The sequence below is a fragment of the Trachymyrmex septentrionalis genome, unplaced genomic scaffold (genome assembly GCF_001594115.1).
Source record: "Trachymyrmex septentrionalis isolate Tsep2-gDNA-1 unplaced genomic scaffold, Tsep1.0 scaffold83, whole genome shotgun sequence".
NCBI classification, from domain to species: Eukaryota; Metazoa; Arthropoda; class Insecta; order Hymenoptera; family Formicidae; genus Trachymyrmex; species Trachymyrmex septentrionalis.
Genome location: NW_017306018.1, coordinates 2,791,023 through 2,803,198, shown reverse-complemented (window position 1 = coordinate 2,803,198; position 12,176 = coordinate 2,791,023). Strand labels below are relative to the sequence as shown.

Below are 12,176 nucleotides of genomic sequence, written 5' to 3'. Positions count from 1 at the left end.
AATATATATATTCATTCGCGTATATCTATAAATATTTGCCATTTACTTCACTAGAATGCGATGCGATTTCTTTTTCCAAGTTAAAAAGATCGAGTTGTAAAATTCCAGCTATGCTTCGTTTTATATTCGTCGTCCATACAGGCTCAGTTTCAGTGCTGAAGTTCTCGATAAGACCTTTGTTATACGATAAACGGAAAGGTTTCAAAAGTTCTACAGCATCATCATAGATATCAATATCTTCTATCATTTCCTTTACATTTCCATTATGCATATTCGTCTTCAATGATTGCAACTAATATAAAAAGTTGAGATATTATATCAGATTATAATTATATCTAATAAAATTTTTAAAAAATCATGTTTTTTATGATAGGAAAAAAGAAAATAAAACAAAGAGAAGAAAATTACAGCTATTTTAAAAATACCTGTATTGTAACAAAGTCATCTTCCGCATGAATTACGAGTTTTCCATGGAGATTCCACGAAGAAGCTGCGTTGGAAGGCACTAATACACCAGTGCTCGATATAGCGTTGTAAGAATATATATATTCTTTCCCGGATCTGAATAAACTTTGCGCGACAATCTCGGTACTTAAAAATAAGAATATGAATAATGTTTTTCCTATCCCTTGTGCTAGCACAGATATCAAACTGGAATCTAAAAAAGAAAGACTTTCCTTATATTATCTGACTTATCATTTTCCAGTCTTCTTCCTTTACGTTTTCACAATTATTGGAAACTTTCATAAGATATATTAGAAACAAGGGAGAAAGTAAACTTTTCTTATTATTAATAATTATTAAAATTGCAAATATTTCACTTAAAAAATATTTACGATATAATCGTTTTTATATTTTTTAATATTTTAATATATGTATGTATATACCTGTGAACTTCATGATGTGTGATCGTAGCTCGGCGAAAGCAAACTGAGTTCACGCAAGTCAAGGAATGACCCTTACCAGTTCTTATCACTGTGACTTACAAATACATACAGGATTACTTGTGCGTATACATATACAAGAATTATGCTCTCGACGCATTATCTTCAATCATATAGATCGCACGTATATTATATTATCGTTGACCCTTTTTCTCACAATATACAAGCATATGAAATATATATACACATCTCTTAATTTACGCATAATTTCCTATAGAAGTACAGAAAAAACTGTCAATATTTCAATTCTGCATGATAAAAAATTTAAATATGAACGACTTCGAGTCACAAAAGTTCAAAAATACATTTAAAATATAAAAATATTTTTATTAAAAAATTATATAAAAGTTTAGTATTTATATAATGTTTCTTTCTCGTTTCTCTTCGATTATTTTGTTAATTATCGTGAGCAAAAGGTAAAAGAATTTCTAATTATTTTACGCTTGATATATAAATGCTTTATTATTTGTATTAGTTTCAGAAACAATTAACTCGCAAAGTATGTGTTTATTAATTCGAAATACATATATCGTTTTTTTCGAAATACATATATCATTTTTTTTAATTATAAATTTGTTAAATTACATATCTTAGAGAATATCATATTCTATTGATATAGAAATATCATATCCTATTGATATAGGAATTGAATATTTTTTCAATTACCGCAACTATTATTTTTAAAGGCAAGACTTGAATATTTAGGAGTATATTATTTACAGATTTATTTTCGGCTTATCTATTATGTACAATTGGGAAGTATATCATGTCATGAGTTGTCTCATTTAGTTTATTACTATACAAAATTGTATCTTCATATATTATACATTTGACAATTTACTGCAATGTATCATGTACAGAATTCTATTATACGTTATATGTATAAAATCTATCAACAAGCATATAGATACTAAAAAGCAAAAAATTTGACAAAATATTACTGACACATACATATAATAATCAACATATTATAAGGGCTTAATTATTTTTAGGATGGATTTAGCGTATTCCCAGGCTTCACTATAACACACAAATTTCATTTTTAAAAGAATTTATATGTCTTGCTCAATTTACAAAATAATAAAACGTTTTGTTGATTGCGATATACATTATTTATACTTACTTATGTGCAGGGTTTGCCTGATCCAATTGTTCGCTAAGTTGTTGAATAAGTGTGGCGAACATTTTGAGATGTTCAATAGTTTCTCCTTGCAGCCATGCTCTTGGTAGCGTACTCATAATCTAACAAACATTGATAAACATTTTATTTGTTGTAATTGAATAAAATTAAAGCACTAAAAATATCTTTTATGATGTAGTATTTATTGCTGCGCTTGTCTTAGCGCCGAGATACTACTGTGTTTCCTGATTATATTTTAATGTTAAATATGATATACCATGTTTGCCTTGAATAAAGCGTCAGTTGGACAAGAAACGCGTAATCCAGCCAGCAGATAACGATTCAAAAGCGAACCAAGTGCCAAATTTTTTAACTGTATATCCCCAAGAATACCTTGCCAACTTAATAAATTGCGCAATAATTTAACAGCCATCGCAAATTGTCTTTGGAAGAATTGATGTTTTGTATCCCAAATTCTGAAATGTTAACTTATGTTAGAAATAAAGAAAGAATAATGTAACTATACGAGATATCAATTTAATTATATACTGAGTATACTGACTGTTTTGGGAAAATAGGTATGAAAACATCATTTTCAATAGCAGCTTTAATTTTATCTAAGATAGCGTTGAATAAAGTTTCCAACTGTTTACTGGTATCATTCAAATTAGGATATTCTTTTATCAATCGATTTATAGTTCCTACGAGACGTAACGTCTGAGATGTTGACATTGGATCCCATATCTTTTCAATAATAGCTAAAAATTATTAACATAAAATAGAATTATTTCATTCCTACTTGTAGCTTTATAAATAACATTATAAAAGATAATCCTTATATCACTCTTACATGTCAATTTTGGTATCACAATTTTTTCAATTGTGGATGGTATTAATCTAACATCTGGATCTCGTTTCAGTGATTCTTCTGTCTGTTTACTATCTAAAGCGTACAGAAGTAATGTATTATACCACTTTGTCCTTTCTAGATCACCGCTTTCCTGTAAAAATAATTAGATATTAATTACAAGTACGATTAAGGCCTTTTATTGATGGAAAAAGTGAACAAAATACCATAATTGGATTCCAAGTAAGTAGTTGTAATCTGATAATAGGCGAAATAATTTTAGGTAAACACAACGATACATAAGCTTCTGTGTAGGCATCCATGTCTGTTTCTCTCCATGACTCGAATTTTGAAAGGATACCACGTACTGTACAATATTCTTCCATAACATCAGAAAATATATCTTTACAATTATTATCGATTTCATCTGTAATAAAATAAAAAATGTTATAATCATAAAAATTATATATTAAAAACGTAAATATAAAATTTTATGAAAAAATCTAAATATAAAGTTGATTATTACCTTTTGCTTGCTTAAATACAAGATTTTGCTGCTCAGTAACTTCGTCGTCACTAGACATGCCATCAATGTGCTTTGGAATATTTGAAGCTAATTCTCTTGCTCTTCTACGACGGGCTCTTCTACCTTCTCTCTCTGTAGCTCGTCGTACGTGTACTTCTACTTCTGGTCCTCTTCTCATGGCTTGACCTCCTGCAAGACAAAAAAAATTATAGAATTTATGTTGCAAAATCTTTCAGTAACATCTCTGGAGTGTAAGATTATCAAGCGCCTTCAATATATTAAGTTCCATCAGTTATATTCTCTACACTGAATGGAAATGTACTGACTTGCTGTAGTAGTTATTTCTTCCGCCTGATCTCTCGTGTCTTGTCGTCTTCGTTCCATCAATTCGACTGAACGTTCACCATATAGATCTAACCAGCGTTGCTCCAAGTCGATGACCAGGGGAAACTAACAAAAGAATTATACATTTAATGTGATCTAATGAACATATTCTATTATATAAAACTGATGATGTCTAAATTGAATGGCTTTATGATAATAACAATGCTTAAAAAGTTAATAGTTTGATAATCGATAGTTTCATAAATTACATAGAAAATTCTATAACAAATGTTCACACATTAAAAATAAATAGATTAGACATCAATTTACTTACCACAGTCAAATTAATTTATTAATCACTTGTATATGATATTTATCTTTATAAAATGTATATCAAAATAGCATATAATACAGAGAAGATAATGACCCCCGGCAATGGAAACATGTATATGTGCGACATATATGCATACATTCTTTTTATTTTTCGAATAGTCGAACCAGTAAGTTATTACTTTAAAAGATTTTATCTCCCTTTTATTTTATTTATCAAAAGCTCTGGATAAATTTAAAAAGAAACAAATATTGTTTCAGCCTTTTAAGTAATGTATCTTGAATCTTTTTTTGCAATTTAAGGCTTCTGGACTTTCGTTATCATTGACATCATACTAAATATAATTTTAAATCATATAAATTTTTTTCTTTCACTGTATGTATTTCACATTCATAAGATAAAACATTATAATAAAAGTGTGATAACTTGATTATTATGTTAAATAATTCAATAATTTATAATCAAAAACTTAAACTTCAGATATCAAAATTTAAAACAAGATTTATTAAAGTCGTTGGTACTTTACTGGGACTGAAGAATTTTTGTCAGCCACATACTGTACGATAAAACCCAGTGCACATAAATGAAACGTGACAGCGTATCAACCCACCTTCTCATCAAGACACTCTACCAAGTCAGTGACATACCCACGCAACTCTTGGTAATATCTGAAGCGTTGTGCATAATGTGGCGTGCGAACTTCACTTTCGTCCAATTCTTTTATGGTTTGCTGTAATTCTCCTTCTAAACGCTCCTGATCTTGCTGATGCCGTCTATGCACCTCTTTCAAATTGTCCAACCTTTAAATTATAATATTTAATTAATTAGCATTAATTAGCTGTCATTAATTTTTTATATAAAAAGCCCGAAACATGTTTGGAGAAATATGGAACCTTGTGCGCATCCTGTTTACAACTTCTTGCGGAGTAACAGGTATGACTTTTGTTGGATCTGGTGGTTGAATAGACGGTGGTGGTGGTGGTGCAGGCATTAATACCATTTCTAAAGGTACACCAGATCCAATTATCTGATTAACATTCATGCCCATTGTATATTGTTGTTGCAACATAGAATCTTGTTGCGCTGCTGCAATCTGCATGTCAAAATATTCCAGGTATTTAACATTACTTTATATGTATATTTTTTATCCTAAATCTCATGATATATTAATAAACTTTACCTGAGCACCAGTTACACCTTTTCGTATTTGTTGAGCTTCCCACTCTTCTTCTTCATTTTCATGCTCACTTTCATTATCTGAAACTAAATTAAAAAATATATTCAAAATTATATTATCTTTTATTATTAAATATCTTAGAATTTTTTAACTAGATATAAGCTACACTTAAAGTTAATTATTATATATAAAAACTCACATTTTAATGGAACTTGAGAAGCAAGAAATGCTTCTCTCCTTTTTTCTTTATCACGTGCTTCAGTGTTGACAGTCATATCTAGTCGATCTTGAGAATCATCATCGTCACTTCGATCATGGTCTTCCTCTCGTATTAGTCTTGACTTGCCCTTGTCATCGCTATAAAAATAAATTTATTGTAATATCATTACAATAATTATATTAATATATTAATTATTATAATATAACAGAAAATTCATGAGTCATCTAGTATATAATCTTAAGAACAAATTGTGTTACCTCTGCTCTTCAATAGGAATGTAATCGGTTCCCAATTCTCTTGCTTTCTGTCTGCGTTTTCTCGCTGCATGAATCATAGCTGCATCAGGTATACACCCACCTGGTTGATTATCAAGAGAGTGTTATATAATATAATTAAAAAATATATTAATTTTTAAATGTTAATAAGTTGTGTAATATATATTTTGTAATGCTTCTTAGATATAATAACAAAACCTAATACTTTATTTTTCATTTGTTTTGTTGAAGATATAAATTATTAAATATATACAATAATTTTATTAATTATATGAATTCTAATAATGATTTAACAACATCATAATTTATATGCATCATCTGAATTACGTACTCTCAAGAAGTATTTTTACAGTTTCAGCTTTATCTGTATTTTTCCTAAATTTGTGACTGCAAGGTTCATCTTCCTCCTCACCCGATGTATAGTCATCTTTTCCTGCTGCCAATGCAGCTCGTCCGTTTAAAATCAGAGGTCCTGTGTTTTTTATTTTAACCTAGCAATAAAGATTATATTTTGTTTAATAAAGATACACAATTTCAAACAGAAAAATTCAAAATTTTTACTAATAGAATATTATGAATAGAATAGAAATTCATAAATTTTGAAACACAATATTTCGAAGTTAAAATACCCGAGTAAAGAAACAAATATATTCATTAAGAATCATTAAGTTGTAATAAAAAACTTACAAATTGATTTGAGTATGTATACATTAAAGAGAAATAATAAACTATTAAGATTTTAAATAAATTAAGTTAGAATACAATCTTTACATATTTATAATTTAAGAATTATTCATTTTTTGGCACACATAACTGATAAAATAAAAATCATTAAACAAAGTAATATTTCAATCAAATATATAAATTTATATGACCAAATTTAACAATTAAAAGAACCTTTTTGTATTTTTATATAAACTACTTGATACACAATAAGTATACACGTAAATTATTATCATATAAGAAACGACATTTAAATAATGTCTCCTTGGGCTGTACTCCCACAGTTGTTCCAAATCTTGAAACATTAGTCAATGTATCAGAGGGAGAGACATAAAAAATCCTCTATGTTAAATGATAAATTACTTAAATTGAAGAAACGCTAATAATAATAAAACATCATAGAGATAGCTTACTACTAGATCATCTGTCTTTATTTCTAAATCTTTTTCCTGCTTAATGGATTTATTCGCTTGCTCAGTGTCCACTTGCATTTTCTCTTCACCTTTCTTTTTTCTCCTTTCGTGATCTAACTGTTTCATCAGCTTTTTGCTCCTTGACGATTTCTTGACTATAAAAACTTCTCCGTCGTCCCCTGTAATTTATTTCAAAGTTTAATTTAAATCTAAATATGCAGTATACTTTTCAATACTTGGTAATAGATTTGGAAGAAACAGCATCTGTTAGCGTAAATATTTGTCTAAAATAAAACTGTATTGATATTAAAGAGATTATCCTGCTATTGATTATCCCTGTAAAGGCTCGTTCTACGAGCAAGTAGCATCACATTATCGTTCAAATTGTGGATGCTTTCCAGCAACGAACAGACAAATACAGTGTAACACAATAAATCATTACATCTTTAGGTCTGTTTGTTTCCATATCCTAGAACTGAATTTTTTGCATTATCTTTTGTCTTTTTCTCTCCAATGTGAAAAGAAAAAGGAGATAAACCATGCAAGAAGTTCAGTCCTAAGGTTAAAAGAATAACAGGCCTTTTATTATTTGCCAATTAAGCAAAGGTGAAATAATTTATTGTAGGTTTGTTCACATTACATACTTCTATTCATTCCAACGAATATATTGAAGTAAGTAGGAGCTATGATAGGAACATATACTGGAGCAAGTTGGGACCTGCGACGCAAACAAACCTTGTGTTACAATAAGTCTATTTTCTATAGCTGAACTAGTATACACTTTTGAAACTTAAAGTAAGATAGGTATATATGTTTGATATTTAGCAAAAGCGAGAAAGAGAATAGTAACAGTCTAGTGCAGGAATAAACAGAGCAACTAGTGTTGCTAGAAAGCACCTGATGTTTTAAATCAGGCAAATATAAAATAGATTACTTATATACACACTAATTACACACATATATTACATATGCAAAGATGTGTGTATGTATAAACACCTTGTTCCAGCTCCTCTCCAAAGCTGAGGCGCGTCTGCTTTGGTTTATCCTTCTTCGTTTTAACTTTGACTGGCTGCGCATCCTCCACCTCCATTCTGTTCTCATTATCCTCGTCTTCATCGTCGAAAGGACGTCGGCGTATGTTCCGCTTCGGCTTGTTGAATAATGACATTATCGTTGCAACGTTGCTCCTCGATAACAGGGTACGGGACAACCGCTGCTCGAACTTGGTTGTTAAAGACGCGGGCTGAAAAGCGACACGTGTCGCATTACGGGAGATTGAACTGTTGAACCGTAATTAACTGGAACGTACGCGGTATCACTTTGCATTAAATATCAACGGATCCGTGACGTACAATATTGAAAATCTTTCGAAACACTCGAATACATAAATGGGCAGATGCAGCCATCCGATGAGGATAAGGCTAAACGGCACAAAAGATAAATTATGATCGCGAGAGGACACCACCATCGCTTTGCAATGGCGACGCTTTTTTTCCCGATGAGTTTCGGCAGAGAGTGGTTCGTTCGTTCGGGCAGTTTCGCGATCATTTTTACGAACTCCGATTGTCTTAATCGACCGATCGTTACATTGGAACTAACCAATCGCATTTGCTGTTCAGCAGAATTGACCAATCACGATTGACACTTAATTTACCGATTAGGTTAATAGGAGTTCGTTGAGATTCCGGTTCTCGGAATATTTGGGCTATATTTTTATTATTAAAAAATAAAACATTTCTCAGTACTTTAAATAATAAAAATATATGTAACGATAATTTTGTGTAATAATTTAGAATAGAACGGAAAAAGGAAACTTTGATTAGTAATCCGGCTTTGTCCAGCCATTCTATTCCTAGTTTTGGGCAGCTGGGGTACAATACTCCACGTAATTCACGTTGCAAATACTTTGAAACAAATTCTTTGGTTAGTCAATTTGTAAAAATTCTTTCTTTTAACTAATTAGTGAAGCATTTGCAACATTAAATGGATCACATTCTTTCATAAAAAAGTGAAATATTGTGTACTTACCTGCACCTGCCAAAACCATATGGAGCATGTGAGCTGTGTAGCATGTATGTATCTGCATGTTGAGGTTAAAAAATTAAACTAGAAATTTAATTTGTATAATTTTTAAATAAATATATTTATGTAATTTTAAACATTTTATGTGTATTGGGGTGTCAAAATGCAATTGAAATTGTTTGAAAAAAAAAAACTTTAATCTTATGAATACAAAGTGTAACTTGTGGTGAATTGTTTAGCTTAGCAAGATTAACGCTTATGTTCATAAAGTTAGAGTTTACGAACAATTTAAATTGCATTTTGACATTTGTATATATATATATGTATAAATAGAAAAACGGTGGAAATATGACTGTGAAGATGAAAGGCGACGGAAATATGGTCGTGAAGAGGAAAGGCGGTGGAAGTATAATTGATCAACGCCCACTATTTTCTAGCGATGGAGAGTAAGTTTAATTTTAGTTTTTATTTTAAGTTTTATTTTATTTTCTTAAGGGTTTAATCAGGCATTTTTACGTAGCTATCAATGTGCAATGGATATTTTGCTTTTCAGAACTCTGTACATAGTGTGGAAGAATGTCATAAGGGTATACAGCACGCAAACGGGAGACTTTGTACGAGAGTTTGAACCCTTGGATTATAGAATTACCGGAGTAATACCATATCCAGATAATGCCAGTGTTATTATTGGTTGTACCGAAAACGGCGAATTGTATTTCTGGAATTGCCAAAGTGGAATAATTACTAAGAAATTAGTAGGAGCTTAAAACATTATTTTGTTTGCTAATGTTTCTTTTATTTATAAAAGAAACATCTTTAATATATATTCAAATTATATAATACATATGTACTTGTTATTAATATTTAACTTTTCATTCTTTGATCTCTTATTTAATTTCTTTCATGTTATTACAAACTTATAAGTATTAAATGATATTGTGTTTATATTTTTACAGCAATTAAAATTTCTAGCAAATGACAAAGTAAAAATTAAAAGCTTTCACATTGTAAAACACAGAACAGCTCAGGGAAATGAAATATGTCAAACGTTAATAACTCATCTCTCTGAATGTGGAAACAAAATATATGTACTTTTATTTGATATAGAAACTGGAACACTTATAAAATCAATATATATCTTGTAAATATTTTTTATTTTCTTTCTATTAAGTTTTGTTTGATAATTGCATAATTTTTGATAATTTATTATCTACTTTTTTTAGTGCTAAATCACAAGAGTACTTTACTGATATAATTGGGAATTATGGAGAGAATTTAATAGCACTTTTACATGACACAGATTTACATATATTAAATCCAGCTAGAAATTTAGTTGATACAATGTAAGATATTTTGGGATTATGTGTAATTATTTATATGTGTGATAGAATATTATATATTTAAAATACTTAATTTTGATGTAGGCACAAGACTGGTAAAACTGGTAGAATACCTACTTGTATAGCAGGACATCCAGAAGAAGAATGTGTTGCCACCGGAGATTCTACAGGTCGTGTATTAGTATGGAGAAATTTATTTCAGCCTAGACCATATACAGCCGTTTTTCACTGGCATACATTACCGGTTACAGAAATAGTGTTTAGCAAGTCAGGTAATAGGCATTGAAAATTTATATTCGCAAAGTATTTTTCATAAAGCAGTAATTTAATATGGCACAATATAACACATTTCTCTGTTTTACAGGCGGCCATATGTATACAGGTGGTGGTGAGTGTGTATTGGTAAAATGGATTTTAGCAAATCCTCAACATAAATCATTCCTTCCACGATTACCGGCGCCTATTAAACATCTTACTATTGCACCAGATAATTTATATGTTGCTGTATCGACTTTAGATAATGGTAAAATTTTTTATTATAAAAATTCGAATTAATATAACGAGTTTATGACGACTAATCATGTTTTCATTATAAGGTATTGTTATTGTAAATCCTCAAAAAAAATTAACATCAGTGATACAAAACTTTACGTGGGGTGTTGCTTCGTCATCCAAAGATCTATTTCCTGCGGGACTTATCGTTGATCCAAGAACAGGTAGTCTTGTTCTAAATAGTCGTACTGGACACGTACAATTTTATAACATTCATACAAAAAATCTGTTATACAATGTGAGTAGATTATTATATATTAAAAGCAAAGCAAAGATATAAAAAGAAAATTTGAATAAATAAGTAAAAAATTGATAAAACTTCGACAAATTTTCCAGATTAATATAACTGCTCAAAATTTTCTGACTCAAGAACGTGATGTAATTATTGTAAATACAGAAGTTACAAAAATAGCTCTAAATCATGATGGTACATGGATGGCAACAGTTGAAGAACGAAATGATAAAGTTTCATCTATAGAAGTTAGATTAAAATTCTGGCTCTACGATTTAAAAAAGCAAATGTAAATATATATAAATATTATATTTGTTAAAACACTGCAATATTAATATATAACTTATCAACATTCTAGATTTGTATTAAATACATCCATTGAATTACCTCATGAAAATGGAATAAATGCACTACATTTTCAACCAGATACGACATTTGACGATGGAGATTGGTTAGCTGTTACCACTGGGAGAGATAATAAATTTAAATTATGGAATTTGAGAAAATCATCCATTGTAGAAGGTATATATATCTAATTATCTATTTTGGGTAATAAAATAGCTTCATTAAAATTTAGCGAAATATATGTATATCATTATTTGTCATAATTGTATTTATTATAGATAAAGAGACAAAACATTGGTATTGTTACGGAGTTGGAGATTATCGCAATCTAGCTGTTACAGATGCGGGTTTTTCAGTTGATGGCTCATTATTAGCTGTTGGTTTTAATTCTACCTTAACTTTATGGCTGCCCGAAACTTGCGAATTAAAATCAAGTCTTACACATTCTCAATATAATGAACCAATATCGTAAGTCAAGAAAAATAAAATACATCCTATAACTATTTTAATAAGTACATTCTTAGCTAAACATGGAAAGCGATCATTTATAAAGGCATAATTGTAAAATGTTTACAATAGACGAATAGAATTCGGCAAACACGAGGCCTGTCATCTTGTTGTGGTTGTGTCTCAGCAGCACATAACAGTTTGGAACATTTTAACTCTTGCTATAACATGGAGTGTACCCTTGAACGTCGTGAGTCTCACATGCGACTTAAAATCTACATATATGGCAGCATTTACATCTGACAATTCATGTATGTTATACAGTATATAAATGCGTC

At 29.9% G+C, this 12,176-nt stretch overlaps 3 protein-coding genes across 3 annotated transcripts in view; 1 reads left to right on the top strand and 2 right to left on the bottom strand.

Moving 5' to 3' along the window:
• The window catches only part of LOC108755104, a 7,977-nt gene extending 7,062 nt beyond the window's left edge, over positions 1-915 (bottom strand). Inside the window, exons 1-3 of the mRNA XM_018497911.1 lie at positions 888-915; positions 426-658; positions 47-292 (exon numbers count right to left, since the gene is read on the bottom strand). Of these exons, the coding sequence (XP_018353413.1) occupies positions 47-292; positions 426-658; positions 888-900 (492 nt within the window). The 5' untranslated portion in view covers positions 901-915. The remainder of the gene's footprint in view (positions 1-46; positions 293-425; positions 659-887) is intronic.
• Positions 916-1,668: 753 nt separating this feature from the next.
• Positions 1,669-8,322, bottom strand: LOC108754955 (PAX3- and PAX7-binding protein 1). Its single transcript, XM_018497635.1, has 16 exons — positions 7,897-8,322; positions 6,901-7,079; positions 6,096-6,255; positions 5,747-5,846; positions 5,469-5,626; positions 5,273-5,355; positions 4,986-5,185; positions 4,703-4,892; positions 3,764-3,887; positions 3,438-3,626; positions 3,139-3,338; positions 2,915-3,065; positions 2,627-2,822; positions 2,342-2,540; positions 2,068-2,186; positions 1,669-1,964 (listed from the first exon to the last, which is right to left on the bottom strand). The coding sequence occupies exons 1-16, from the start codon at positions 8,066-8,068 to the stop codon at positions 1,913-1,915; spliced, it is 2,472 nt and encodes an 823-aa protein (XP_018353137.1). The 5' UTR covers positions 8,069-8,322; the 3' UTR covers positions 1,669-1,912.
• A 355-nt stretch (positions 8,323-8,677) lies between these two features.
• Positions 8,678-12,176, top strand: part of LOC108755103 (WD repeat-containing protein 75) — a 10,549-nt gene continuing 7,050 nt past the window's right edge. Inside the window, exons 1-12 of the mRNA XM_018497909.1 lie at positions 8,678-8,972; positions 9,256-9,368; positions 9,476-9,677; positions 9,879-10,063; positions 10,146-10,265; positions 10,347-10,534; positions 10,627-10,785; positions 10,859-11,052; positions 11,151-11,335; positions 11,405-11,568; positions 11,670-11,859; positions 11,971-12,149. Coding sequence (XP_018353411.1) covers positions 9,271-9,368; positions 9,476-9,677; positions 9,879-10,063; positions 10,146-10,265; positions 10,347-10,534; positions 10,627-10,785; positions 10,859-11,052; positions 11,151-11,335; positions 11,405-11,568; positions 11,670-11,859; positions 11,971-12,149 — 1,864 coding nt within the window. The 5' untranslated portion in view covers positions 8,678-8,972; positions 9,256-9,270. The remainder of the gene's footprint in view (positions 8,973-9,255; positions 9,369-9,475; positions 9,678-9,878; positions 10,064-10,145; positions 10,266-10,346; positions 10,535-10,626; positions 10,786-10,858; positions 11,053-11,150; positions 11,336-11,404; positions 11,569-11,669; positions 11,860-11,970; positions 12,150-12,176) is intronic.

Bases quoted from the DNA above. Each gene is read 5' to 3' on its own strand.
- LOC108754955 (XM_018497635.1), bottom strand. From the start codon at position 8,068: ATGTCATTATTCAACAAGCCGAAGCGGAACATACGCCGACGTCCTTTC. The intron at 7,080-7,896 runs GTGTTTATACAT...AATAAATTACAG, and splicing joins TGGAGAGGAGCTGGAACAAG to GGGACGACGGAGAAGTTTTT. The intron at 5,627-5,746 runs GTAACACAATTT...TTATTTTTATAG, and splicing joins ATTCCTATTGAAGAGCAGAG to CGATGACAAGGGCAAGTCAA.